This window comes from Lontra canadensis, unplaced genomic scaffold (assembly GCF_010015895.1).
Source record: "Lontra canadensis isolate GAN:19392208 unplaced genomic scaffold, GSC_riverotter_1.0 scaffold41, whole genome shotgun sequence".
NCBI classification, from domain to species: Eukaryota; Metazoa; Chordata; class Mammalia; order Carnivora; family Mustelidae; genus Lontra; species Lontra canadensis.
The window spans coordinates 1,962,375-1,975,709 of NW_022631035.1; the positions used below are offsets into that span (position 1 = coordinate 1,962,375).

Genomic DNA, 13,335 nt, shown 5'->3' on the forward strand with positions numbered 1-13,335 from the left:
CCTGCGAGGGCGCCAGCAGGTTGACCCACGTGTAGATCCCAACACAGAGAGTGCCAAAGGCCAGTGCCATCTTGCCTTATTACTTTTTTTTTAAGATTTTATTTTTAAGTAATCTCTACACCCAACGTGGGGCTTGAACTCATGACCCTGAGATCAAGAGTCGCTTGCTCCACCAACTAAGCCAGCTGGGCGCCCCTGTCTTATACTGTCATTGAAATGAGGGTCGGGGGAAGCCCGGAGCCCACCGCAGGAACAGCCGAGCTGCACACCAGCACTGTCCTCTGTCTGCTTTTCTGTCCCCACCGCCATCCCAGCAGCCTTCCCGACACACTTGGTTTTAGACTCCGTGGTCACAAAATGTGGACTTGTCAGTGGAACGTTGTGACCCCGTTCTAGGCTTTGTTTGCCGATGCACCTCCCTCATCGCTGGCCCTGCAGCTTAGGTCCCTTCGGCAAGCCATGGAGTTAAGGCCTCATCTCCTCATCCGTCCCATGGGAACAATCATTCCCAACCAGGTAAGGTGCTGGCAGCCTTGGAGAACACAGCGTCTGTGGGACCCCTTTGCAAACTACGCGTTTTTTCTTCAGTCCGTCTTTATCATGTGTCAGCACTGTCCATAAATGAGGTCCCTGCTTTATAATAAAAAAACCCTCCGTTCCAGGGGTTGGGATATAATGAAAAATCCAGAGAAAGCAAGAGTGACCATACGTGGCTGGGGAGCTGCTTTAGATGAGGTAATCCGGGAAGGCCTCTCTGAGGAAGTGACCCGGCAGCTGAGAGTGGACGACCAGAGGGAGCTAGGGGTGCAAAGAGCTGAGGAAAGAGCATTCCAGGCCTTTCCACCCAGGAAGCAGAAAAGGCAGGCGGGGCCAGATCAGGAAGCTTTGCGCACGGGGGTGAGCAATCTGCATTCTCCTCCCAGCACGCGGGAAGCCGAGAGAGGACCAGTCCGGCAGGAACAGGATTGGCCTCCACCGGGGAAAGATGCCCCCGGCCACCGCGTGAAGAATCGGCTGCGGGCAGAGTGCGTGTAGGGAGACCGGTCGGCGTGCGGGTCTGGTCGTCCAGACAGAAGACGGCAGCTGCGTGCGCTGGGCTCGCAAAGGGCAGAGACGGAGCGCGGCAGCCCGCGGAAGATGCACTGGGAGGCAGAGCTGGCAGGCTCTACGTGTGAGCCGGACAGGGCCACGAGCAGGGGAGGAGGGAAGAAGGCAGGGTAAATCCTGGGTGGACAGCGTGAGCGGTGGCCGCGTGCTGGGGCGGAGCACACCGAGGCAGAGCGGACGTCCAGGAGCTCCAGGCCCAGGTCAGAAGTGAGGACGGCGCGGGGACGAGTCGCTCGTGTGTGAACCACACGTAAAACGTGAGCCTGGACAAGACCCGCTGGTGAGGGGCCCACGCAGCACAGCGGGAGGAACCAAGATCGCTGTCCGCCAGCAAACGGGTCTAAGGAGGAGGGATGAGACCCCGGAGGGAGACCCGGAGGCGGGTGAGGAGAGTCTCGGGAAGGAGCGAGTGGCCCACGGCAGACGCCGCGGAGAGGTCGCGCAAGAGACGGACAGAGACACGACTTTCAGATTTAGCAACCGGGGCGGCCTGTGGAGGGCGGTCTCAAGGCCAAGCAGGGAGCCTAACTGGAGCAGCTGAGAGAGACGCGAGGGGAGCGAGCACTGTGGGGTGAGCCTTCTACAGCACCTGCGTGACTCCGAGGCACCCACGCAGCTTCCTCCACGGCTGCGTCAAAGCACGGCTTACGAAGCCAGGGGACAATCAGCTGAGAGACCGTCTGGGAAATGGCTCATCATTTTATACCTACGTCCCCTACACACGTGTAGTGCAGCATGTGTGTCCGTGGTTTTGAGGGCAGCAGCTCCCCGCTGTCCCTGATTCTGTCCCACACGTGTGATAAAGACCCATCTGAGACCAACCGTCCCCACGGGCCCACCTTCCGGTGGGAGAACGAACTGGGGGACAACCACGAAGTATCACAGCAAGACACAAACGGGGCCGTGCGGACCTGTCGGCGTTGGCCACAGGCCCGCGGATGGTTCACTCCAAGCTGTAGTTTATGTAAGTCTAGTTATTTGCCAATGACCAGCCCAAGGTGCTACGGACGCGCCTATGAATCATTCACCCTACACAGAACTCACCACACAACAAACTAACTTGGTAACAGCGCATTAATCCAACAGTAGCTTAGGACTTAAAATGCAGTTATGCTGGCATTGGAAAACCAGCACTGACCCAAAACAAAAATCGTGGGAATCCCACGAGAGTGGGCAGGTGCGGTAGCTCTCAGCAAAGATGCCGAACGCTGAGTGGCAGAACACTTTTTAGGGCCATCAGTCAACTTTAGTGAAGATGCCGATTGTAGGAATCCTTAACAACTTCACTCAGGAGGCACCAGCAGGTAACCACTACCATATACACAAGATAAGAGTCACACGTGGTCACAGAAAGAAGCAAAGGCTGAGTCTGGGTTTGGGCAGTCAATGGCTCACCAAGGCGAGTGGAATGAGTAGGGCCTACTCCAGGACCGCCTGGCCCACGCATGTCGCTTTACCACAAGGCTGCCCCATCACACTGTGGGAGGGGGCAGGGGAGACAGCCTGGCCTGGATGCCTGCGTGCTCAAGATTCCTAGAATCGGAGCGGCTGTCTGGTGTTGTGGGAACAGAGCACAAATCACACCCAGGTGACCCACCGGTGAGAACCAGCCCCACAAATGGGGTTCGTGCGGCCTGCAGTGTTGGACTCGTCGTGTTTTAGAACATCTGAGAGAGTGCCAACAGTTTTAAACCAGAAGGCATCTCAGTAAAAAAAAAAAAAAAAAAAAAAAGTCTCTGGTTCTCAAAGCAGAAGAGAGAGAGAAAGGACAAGACCTGGCTGGGAACCACCTGCCCCTTCAGCTGTTGTGGCCTTCCAGAGCCCACCCTCTAGACAATCAGACACAAGTCACTGTCAGCTGCCACTTATCTCTGACCCTGTGCCTTCTCCTTCTATCTGGCCCACTTCCTTCACTTACGCTACCTCCCAGCTGTTAGCATCATTTGGATTTGCAACCTTTGCCCTGGCAGGGGTGTGGAAAGGTCCCCTGGGGCTGAGTCTGAGGAAGAGACGACAAGGCCTGTTAGGATGCCAAGCTCTCACAAACCGACCTGAAAATATCAGCTTCTGATATGTTCCTCACTGAACACCTTGCAAAGGTCAGACACAGCCAACGTCCTCCCCTGGCTCTTTCCTAAGGAAGGATCTCAGTAATTACTCAGAATCAGAACTTTTTTCTTAATAACCTATGATGCGCTTATCAGGGAATGCTGATCATTCACAAATTAATGTTTTAATTAAAAGGTCAAAAATATATCCATTAATCAGTTTGAACAGTTTGAGCTTTGGTATAGGGTAGCAGAGGGAACCACATTTCAAAAGAAAGAAAGGAAAAAAAATGTTCTCCAAACAGTAGAATGGGAAAAAAAAATGATTAGACAGCTACTTTACAATAAGTTTCTTCTCATATAAGCATAGTGACCACAAAAGCTTTGAACTATGAGTTAGTACTAAAGATGTCCGTAAGACACACTTTATACAATCTCTTCCAATGACTATCTCCTCTGCTCCTTAAACTACCTCTGGATGGAACAAATTTTCCTAAGGCAAGTCAGTAACAGAAGGACTGGTTACTAGCAACTAAGCAGAATTACCATCACGGTGATCTTACATACGTTCAACAACATATACGAGAAACAATCATCTCACCCAAGCATGTTCGTACGTCCAGAGCAATCACACTGTAACGTAACACCAATTACCTTTCTTATACCACAGAAATGTTTAAATAAAGACAGTCTTGAAGGAGAAAATAAATCACAAAAAGACAAACTTTAAGTGTGCACAGAGGAGCAGGTCCCCACCTCCTTGTTTTAGAGACCAGGAGGTAGACAGTGGTTAGTTAAGGACAGGCTCACCAAAACTGGCTGATTTCCTTCCTACTAGCTGCTTACAAGGCACTGTTCACACTCCCAGGACCATGGAGACCCCCTAAAACCAGGACCCAAGATCCAATCCACCATCCTCTAACTCAACCGTGGCAAAAACCCTGTCTCCACGCTACAGCCCCATGACGCCACACAAAAGGAAGAAGAGTCTGGACGCAAGACAAGCCGTGTGGAAGGCTAGGATGAAGTTCTTTGTAACTTTAAAATAACTTTGCATTAATTTGTTACCAGCTAAACATTTCCCCGTAATGTTGTTTCCCAGCACTGCGATTCACAGAGCTTGAACAAAAAAAAGGAACCCGGGCAGGCTAACCACGTGGGTACAAGTAATCTAGCCCAAGGTGTCCTTGCTCCAGCGCCAACAGCGCTAAGTACACCAAAGAGCGTGCGAACACTCGCAAGGCTGGGCGTTCGAACTGGGCTTTTACTGTCGGAACGAAAACTGTTTGAATTAAAGTAACATTATCCGGTGAGTAGCTACCCACCACAACACCCTTTTTCCATTCACCACCAAGAACGAGTCTGACACGTCACTCGTGCTGTTTAGTTCAATTGCAACATGTGGCTGGGAAAACAGCGCTGCTTTCCCAAGGGCGCTCTTCTGGCCCTGAACTTTCTTCGTGGACAGAACTCCCGAGGTCCAAGGGCGCAGCCGGAATCACTTACCCGGTCCTTCATCCTCCAGCTCTGCGCTAAGGACTTGGAGCCTTCGATTTTCTCACAGTGCCTCTTTTTCATAAAAGCCAAAGGCAGGTTCCAGTCCGTAAGGTCGGCCTCGTCTTCCTCCCCGAGTCCCAGGAGAGGGGACTGCAGCATCTCGGACTCCATCAGCGGGGGAGGGGGAGTCCTTGGCAGTAGGCGCTCGAGAACCTCCAGCCTTAAACACTAGCGTGCACCAGAACTGGTGAAATAGGAACCGGGAGAGGGGCGGTGGGGGGAGAGGGAGCGGGGAGTGTGCGGAGACCCCTGCTCGGGCAGAAAGTCCGGGCCCCTCTAACTCTGCGCGGGAAGGGAGCAGGTGGGAAGCGCAGAGCGGGGAGCGGGGCCGGCCGAGCGGCTCCGCGGACACACACGCCCCCAGATCCGGGCGGTGCGTCCCACGAGGGGCGTCGAGCGGAGCTGTCAAAGGCGCGAGGGACTTCAGGCCTCACGATGACCCTCCTCCCGGCCTCCAACGCCTCCGCCGCTCCGAGGACGGGAAGGCCGCCCGCTTTCGGCGCCGGTTCGCCGACTAGGCTGAGGTCTCCGGCCGAGGGGAAGAGGTTCAGAGCGCGTCGGGGCTCCCGCAGCCACTCTTAGCCCTGCGGGTCCCGCACTCGCCGGAGCTGCTGCACCCTGAGCCAGGACCGGCCCATCGTGCTCGCCCGCAGCCGGCTCCTCGGCCCCGGATCCGCGCGGCCTGGCCGGTGCTGGCCTTCGGCCCCGTGGCTTTCTCCAGCCCGAGAACCGGTCCTGAGAAGAGCGCGACACGGAGGCGCGAAGAAGACAGGCAGTGCGGGCTTATGGGGTCTGGAGAGTTTTGCCCTCTGGTTTGAAGCTACAGTGAAACTCCTCTCATCAGCACATCAAGGAGGACGCCATGTTGCCCACACCCAGCATGCATCGCGATCTACGGCGTGACCAACGGGCCAAACTTCCTCAGAGCGTTCTGGCCGCGCTTCCCGAGATGCGGAAATAGAAATTCCCCCCTTCTTCGTTACTATGGTTACCACAATTCAGCTTTCTAGACTTTATGGCGTTCATTCAATAGATGGGTGATATCAGTCAATCCTACAAATGAAACTATGGCAATTTAATTAATTTTGAAAAAAGCTTTTTATTGTTACATGCTCGAAATTAAAGCAACTGACCCCCCTGTGGTTTCTTCCAGATTTTGAAAAGGCAGCAAAAGCTTCAGAAAAACCACTGACGTTGTTACAAAAGATGGGGGGGTGGTGCGCAGAGTATCCTCCACAGTATCAGGTTTTCTTTTCTTTTCTTTTTCAGGGAATACCCTGGGGGGTGATTAATTTCAGTGATACAGGTTCTTATTGAATTCGTCTTATTTTCCGAGCAGTTTATTCTTCTCTTGATATAGTTTCATGTGCAAACCAGTAAAAGCCACAGGTGCCTATGCATGGAGGCACGCCTCCCGCCTTACTTTATTTTTCACTCAGGAAATATTGCTTTAAAAAAAAAAAGATTTTATTTATTTATTTGAGAGAGAGCGAGAGAGCAGGGGGAGGGGCGGAGGGAGAGAGAGAATCCTGAGCAGACTCCCCTCTGCATGTGGAGCCCAGTGCAGGGCTGGATCCCACGACCCAGAGATTGTGACCTGAGCGGAAACCAAGAGTCAGACCCTCGACTAGCGAGCCACCCAGGCACCCAGGAAACTTCGCTTACTTACAGCGTGTGCAGAACTGTGACCTTCTGCCCTAGCAAGGACCACAGAGCCAACCGCAGTGCCTGCTCCGTGAACACTGTTAGTGAGACTCACACGGACCCGGTTTATAAAGCCGGGCGGGGGCCGAAGAGGCGGGTCTTCCCTTGTGCCTCTGGGCTTTGGTGCCAGGTGCACCTGGCCCCCCATCTTGACTGAATCGCTTTCCATCCCTGTAACCCTGGTCAATTCTCTAGTCCGGCCTCAGTTTCCTCAAATCTAAAACCGGGATGATAATACCCAGCCTGAAGGATGCACATGACAGGTGGACATGCCTAGTCCGGTATGAACGCCGGATCCGATGCTAGCACGATCCTTCCATAGCAGAGGGAAACCTAGCAGCTGTGCTTTGTTAATCTAAAAGCTCAGCTTGGACTCTAGAAGATACCCGGTCTCTCCGTGGTTTCCCAGGTCTTTGACCCAGTGCGGGAGTCCATATCAAAATCCTGATGGCTTTTGTGTTCCTCTCTACCTCGGAATGAAGCGTGCAATCCCAGGTCTTTCTCCCCTAGCGCATAGCAAGTATGCCAAGACTTAATTTCATTTTACATCCGACTGAGCTGGATTCTCCCCTTAAAACTCAGGGCAAATCCACCAAAACACAGATGGAGACTAAAATCTTCCTTTTCCGGGCTCTCAGAGTTGGCCAAATACCCCCACAGGCACCAGAAGGCTTGGGGACTGCAGGGTCTTGGGAAGACCCTAGTCTTACCTCAACAGCTTTAAACCCATTCGTTCCTAACTAGCCTGTGACCTGGGAAAACCCGCTCAGTCTGCGTGAGACTCAATTTCCTCACCTACAAAGTGTGTGTAGCCTTGGGATAGCACTCACCTTGTCTGATATTCTAAATGAAGGTCGTATAGGCGCCTATGGAACCCGAACCTGGCAGGTCGTCGGAATCGCCGGGAAACTATTTAAAAATAAAGAGGGCTGAATCCCAGCCCAGACCCACTGAATCATGGGGAGTGGGAAAGCAGGGGTTCAGGGCCTCTATTTTTTGATCAGGTAACCCTGATGAGAACTTAAAACCAGTCAGATCCGGGGATATTGGAAAACATGTTCTCTAAAGATATTAGGCAACGCTGTCCTCTAATGTTTCCATTCCGGCCACATGGCAGGTCCTCAATCGACATTTGTACCCAGTAAATGTGTATGACGAAGCAGTCACCCAATCGTCCATCTATTAAATCAGAGCAAGACTCGCCCTCTCCTCTGACTCCAGGCCAAAACACACTCTACTCTCTCCTGTTTTACAAATGTGACCCCAGAACCAAGAAGCCATTTGGGGTCCATGTCCTGGACAGAGGGTCCTGACACACACATTTTGGGCCCCAGCCGGGCACCAGTTCCCGCAGACAGTAGCAAAGCCTCTACCTCCTCTGCCCTCAGCCTCCACCTCCGTGGCATGAGGAACTGGAAGAAGGTGAAATCTAGGCTATTTCGGATCCAAAATTCTGTGATTCATGTGAAACCCAGAAAGGGGCTGGCAACAGCCCACTCCCAACCCGAAGGCTCAAGAATGGGCTTGAATCATTTCATAGCATCATGACATTTAAAAGAACCCTCGTTCCAGTGTGTCATGGGTGGTTCTATCCGAGTCCCAAATAAGCATTTGGAGCTGTGGCTCCAGGCTGCTGGAAGGCAAGGAGCGTCTATGACTAATGACAGGCTGGAAATTCAAGGCCTACGATTTCTCACCTGGGTGATCTCATCCCCAGCGTGTGTGACCGGCGGGCCACCAGAGGCTGCCATTCCAATCTCCAAAGCAAGGACATCTCATGCTTTCCACAGAACCTCGACATAAGATGCTTTAATCTTGAAAAGAGTTTTATGAATCTCAAAAAATGCATGAAACCTGGTCTGATTTTCAAGCTATAAAACCGGGGGAGGGTGTCGCTGACATCCTGCGGGTGGTGAACGCCAGGGGAGGAACTGGGAGAGGAGGGGATTGTAGTCCCGGTGCTGATGGGAAACAGCGGAACAACCTGGGAACTGCGTGTACAGGGAGGGGACAGGGCGGAGGGGAGGGAACGTGAAGGTTGACCGGCTGGCCGCTTCCAGCCCTAAAACTTGAGCTCTTTGGCAACCAGAAGCCAAAGACACTGCAAAGTGACCACGAGAACAAATGTAAAAACCCGAATGTGTGAGTCGAATACAACAGAGGTCAAGGGTAAACATAAAAGGGGGGAAATGGGGCAGGGAGAGGGTCTGGATAATTGCCTCAGGGACAGAGCTCGTGGCAGGGGGGAGGACAAAGACGGCTGCGTGACCCCCACCTCACCTTCTCTCAACACACAAGACCAGCTCAGGCCAAGCTCTTGCGTTTGCACGTGGCACGGGCGGAGTGCCTTCCTCCCATATCCCAGCTTCTCCGCTAAATCAATCAAGGGCACGGAATGTGTTTTGTCATCAAGAACCAGGAGCGAGTCTGGAGGTCAAGAAGCGGGGGCCTCGCTGAGCTATACGCTTTCCACGTAGGGAGACCGGCCAGCTCCCATCCCTTCCAGAGAAATCTATGCTTAGCTTAAAAGAAACCAAAATAGACCTGAAGCACTTTGCTTTTGTCTGAGCATCATTACTCTGTTTTTAGCAAGATCCAAGCCACCCCCCTCGGCAGGTCAGATGTTGTGTTGACAGCGAAGTGAGAAGAGAGAACTAACGGGAAGTGACGGGCCCCAGCATCTCCGTCGGAAACGCAAGGTTGCAAAACACCGAGTGCGCCTGTCTCCCTGCCTGCCCGTTTCTCCCGTCTAAAAATACGCCGATCTTTATGTATGTGATTTTCATCCCTACAATATACCTGTTTTTCTTTCTTATTTTTTTCCTACCCCAAGTGGGTATGGTTTTGATAAGCAGAAACAATGTTACTCCATTTAAAAAAGGAGGTGACCCCCGAGGGGTCTGGGGACTGGGGCAAAAAGTGCTTCTTACTGAACAAAGGGCAGCGGCTCCCTGCGTTTCTGCTTCCAGAGCTTCGAGACTGCATCGCAGCCACCGCCTTCAAGATCCGGCCTGAAGACGGCACTGGGGAGGAGAGGCACAAAGACCAGGAAACACAAGTGGATCCTGGACAGAAATGTGACCTTCACCCCCAGCACATTCCTTCTCGCTCTGGGGGCTGTTTTGTGGAGGGCAGTGAAGAGCCTGTCTGGGGGGACCTTGAATTTGAAGCAAGGTGGGGCACAAAGGAGCAGGAAGCCAGTGTGGCCCGGGCCCCGTCCCCCCTGGGCCTGGCTTCCCGCATGGACCCCCCTGGCCAGGCAGTCAGGAGAGCCTCGTGCACCCAGCTCCAAGCCTTTACTGGGTCAGACAACGCTGTCCTTGGCTCTCAGGAATTCTTCACACAGAAGGGATGAAGTCCGGCTCTTTCCCAGCTCCCAAGGTCCATTCACGGGAGCACCGTCCTTCCTCATCAGGGCCCTGAAGGTCAAACGGCCGCGATATGGTCTGCGCCCAGTACACATGGTGTTTGAGAAGGGAAAAAAAAAAGGGAACACTTGTATGATAGAGACTATACTGAGAAAATTTGTTATCCCATAAAAAATATACAAACTGAATTTTATAACCTTTTATTTTAATAGAATTGGCTGCAGTAAGATTGTACCTTTATGAAAATACAAATAATAGAACTGTCTCTTTTTAAGCTCCCTATTTGTTCTTTTATGTAATACTCACATCTCATCAGATTCTCAGCAAACACAAGACCCTGGGGGAGCCAAGGCTAGCCCGACCATCTCCTCTGCCTTTAATAAGGGGATTAGGGAAAATGCCTGTAACTAAAATATTATAATCCTGGTGGTGAGTGTCTGTGGTGAGCCAAGCCCTTTTCATGAGAATTAACTCATTTAATCCCTTAATAGGCTCATTTAAAGGCTCCTGTTTTAGATCCGTTTTACCAGTAGGAAATTGAGACACAGAACAATTAAATAGCCTTCTCAATTTCTCTCTGCTGGCCAGGGCTGGACGAGGGCCCAATCAGCTCAGTGGAAGGGCCCAGCCTGGGTCGGAGCATCTCCACAGGACCCGAGGTTCAAATCCCCGCTCTGGCATTACCGGACCCCGGACCAGGAGAGGTGCTCCACGCACCGCTGTCCCAGTTTCATGTATAAAGGAGGAAACTAACAATTTCTATCTCGTGGAGATGTTGCAACTATTAAATGAACTAGTGCCCAGCGTACAGCGAGCACTGGGTAAAGGCTGTTATTAACAAAGTTCTGTAAGAAGTAAATTCCACCTGTGTTGATTGAAAAGCCTTCCTGTGAAACACAGCATGCATGCCTGCGCCTCAAAAAATGGATTCTTTTTTGTAATAATTTTAATTGGTTTTTCTAAATGGAAGCCTTACGCAGGAGGTGGAAGGGAGATGAAGAGAAGTGTCATGTTTCATGGAGGTCAGAAGATCAGGCCTTAGCCTGATTTTTTTTAAGTGAAGAAAGGCACCGGAGATGTGCTAAGCCCGTGCTGAGGGGAGTACGAGTAGACGAAGCCAGACCCAGGGCCGGCTGTTCCCGGAGCCGAGGGGCGACTCGGGGGCCGGGCCCACCATCCTGCCTGTCTTTAATCCCAGAAATAATACTGGGCATTTTAAACAGTACCACGAAGTACGCTGACAATTTTTCGTAAGTTAAAAAAATAAAAGTAATAAATTCCTGCTGGAGGAAATTGGAAAATGTCAAAATGAATAAAGAAGAAGAAACCAAAAAGCACTGTTCCCATTTTGTGTATTTTCTTTTTGCCTTTTCTTTCTGGCATATACATATATATATATAAAATAGCGAGAGAGAGACAGAGAGAGAGAGTTTGTTTTTTACATTTAAAAAAACCACATTATCCTGAAACATTATTTCAAAAATAAAGACTAGAACCAAGAAACACTTAATTCCACTGCCCAGACATAACTGCTACTAATATTTCTTTGTATAGCCTTCTGTATATGTTATATATATGTATTATAAATAGACGTGCACATTTGTACAGTTTCAGCAAAAAAGAATCATCCAATTTTGTACAAACAATGCTATTTAGCAAAACATCTCATGTTGTGACTTGTCTCTTTCCCTTACAGCGGGAGCACATTCTCCTAGCACAGCCAGTAACTAGGGAATGTGGGGGGGGTGACCCACGGTGAAAGGCACAGCCCTCGGGGTCATGCTGTAGGAAGCCATGACCTTCACCTGCCTTCATGAAACTTAACAAACCAGACTTTTGATTCCAAAGACATAAGGAAAACACTGTTCCATTGACTTCCAAAAATGTCCAGAGTGACAATAAGCCTGCATGCAAAGCCTTGGGGAGGGTAAGTGTTCAATTTATCCCTAATAAAAATAATTATTATTATCCTGTAATAATAATGGCTAATTTCATGGAGCATGTACCTCCCCGGTACCAGACCATCTTCTTTTTTTTTTTTTTTTTAAGATTTTATTTATTTATTTGACAGAGATCACAAGTAGGCAAAGAGGCAGGCAGAGAGAGAGGAGGAAGCAGGCTCCCCGCTGAGCAGAGAGCCCGATGTGGGGCTCAATACCAGGACCCTGGGATCATGACCTGAGCCGAAGGCAGAGGCTTTAACCCATTGAGCCACCCAGGCACCCCCCAGACCCTCTTTTAAACACTTCACACATTAACTCGATAGTCATGATGTGCCTATCGTCCCCATTTCACAGATAGGGAAGCTGACCCACAGGGAGATTAAGGAACTTGCCCAAGTTCCCTCAGTTAATGAGTGTCCAAACCAGGATTCAAACCAGGAGGATGACTCCAGAGCTGAGGTTCCCAAATTTTGCTGGACATTCGCATTGCCTCCAAAGACCCAACGTCCAGGCTGTACCCTCACGGGTAGAATGCATGTCAGGGGACAGCAGCCCAGAATCCCCAGGGATTCTGTGTGGGACAGCTTCGAGACCTGTCTTATTCATACACAGGGAGTTTGGTGCCTGCCTGGGAGCAGCGACGTGGCTTCCCGGGAAGTGAGACTCCGTCAGTCTTGGAGAATGTGTGGTTGTGGTGTCTCATCCTCGCTGAGCGGTCTCCACCCAGATGTCGGAGAAGGCTGGGTCCACAGCTGGGAGCGAGCTAGTCCGAGAGGGTTTGTGTGGTCTTCCTCACATGACCACATGTCCTGGTTTCCTGAGACAGTCCTGGTTCTCTTCCTCTGCCCCAACATAATTATCAATAATTCTTACACCTCCACCTCTTACCCACTGAGACTTAACGGTCCTGACTCACTGCGCAGCTCATTGTCCTAAACAAACATTTGTTTGTTCTCAGGTCCCTTCCCCCAACTAGATAGTGGCTCCATACAGACAGGGACCCATCTTCTCATTCCCACTCTATGCCCTGCAGAGAGCGCAGAGCCCAGTAGGGCAGTTGGCACAGGGTCTGTTGAATGACTCCAATGAGCAGGACCCCAAGGAACCCATTCTGGAAGCAGAAACAAGGCAGAGTGACCACACTTCAGAGTCACAACAGCAACGGCTGGTCCTTCGGAGGGAGGAAGCGCTGGGGGAGGGGCAGAGCTGGGGAAGAGCTAAAAGGATCTCACCCTGAGAAGAATGGCTGCCCAAAGACTTAAAGGACAAGACTCCGGGCCACTCTGACCTGGGTAGGAAAAGAAAGTGACTTGGTTTTGAACCCCAAGTGGGCATCTCACCCTGAGAAGAATGGCTGCCCAAAGACTTAAAGGACAAGACTCGGGGCCACTCTGACCTGGGTAGGAAAAGAAAGTGACTTGGCTTTGAACCCCAAGTGGGCAAAAAGACCCTGAGAACACCTTTGAACAGGAATCTTTGCTTTTGTCCCTCTCTTGTATAGGTCAGGCTATGCTAAGTGCTGGCACCCTCCTATCTCAACAGAAGGTCAATGCTCACCCACACAGCAGTTCAATACAGGTGTCTGGGGTAGCCCCGGGGTACCCTTTC

At 51.2% G+C, this 13,335-nt stretch overlaps 1 protein-coding gene across 2 annotated transcripts in view; it reads right to left on the bottom strand.

Moving 5' to 3' along the window:
* The window catches only part of RPTOR (regulatory associated protein of MTOR complex 1), a 307,386-nt gene extending 302,549 nt beyond the window's left edge, over positions 1 to 4,837 (bottom strand). The window contains exon 1 of one of the 2 annotated variants that reach the window (XM_032870426.1): positions 4,662 to 4,837. In XM_032870426.1, coding sequence (XP_032726317.1) covers positions 4,662 to 4,823 — 162 coding nt within the window. In that variant the 5' untranslated portion in view covers positions 4,824 to 4,837. The remainder of the gene's footprint in view (positions 1 to 4,661) is intronic. The other variant, XM_032870427.1, reaches the window with a different exon arrangement.
* Positions 4,838 to 13,335: the final 8,498 nt, after the last annotated feature.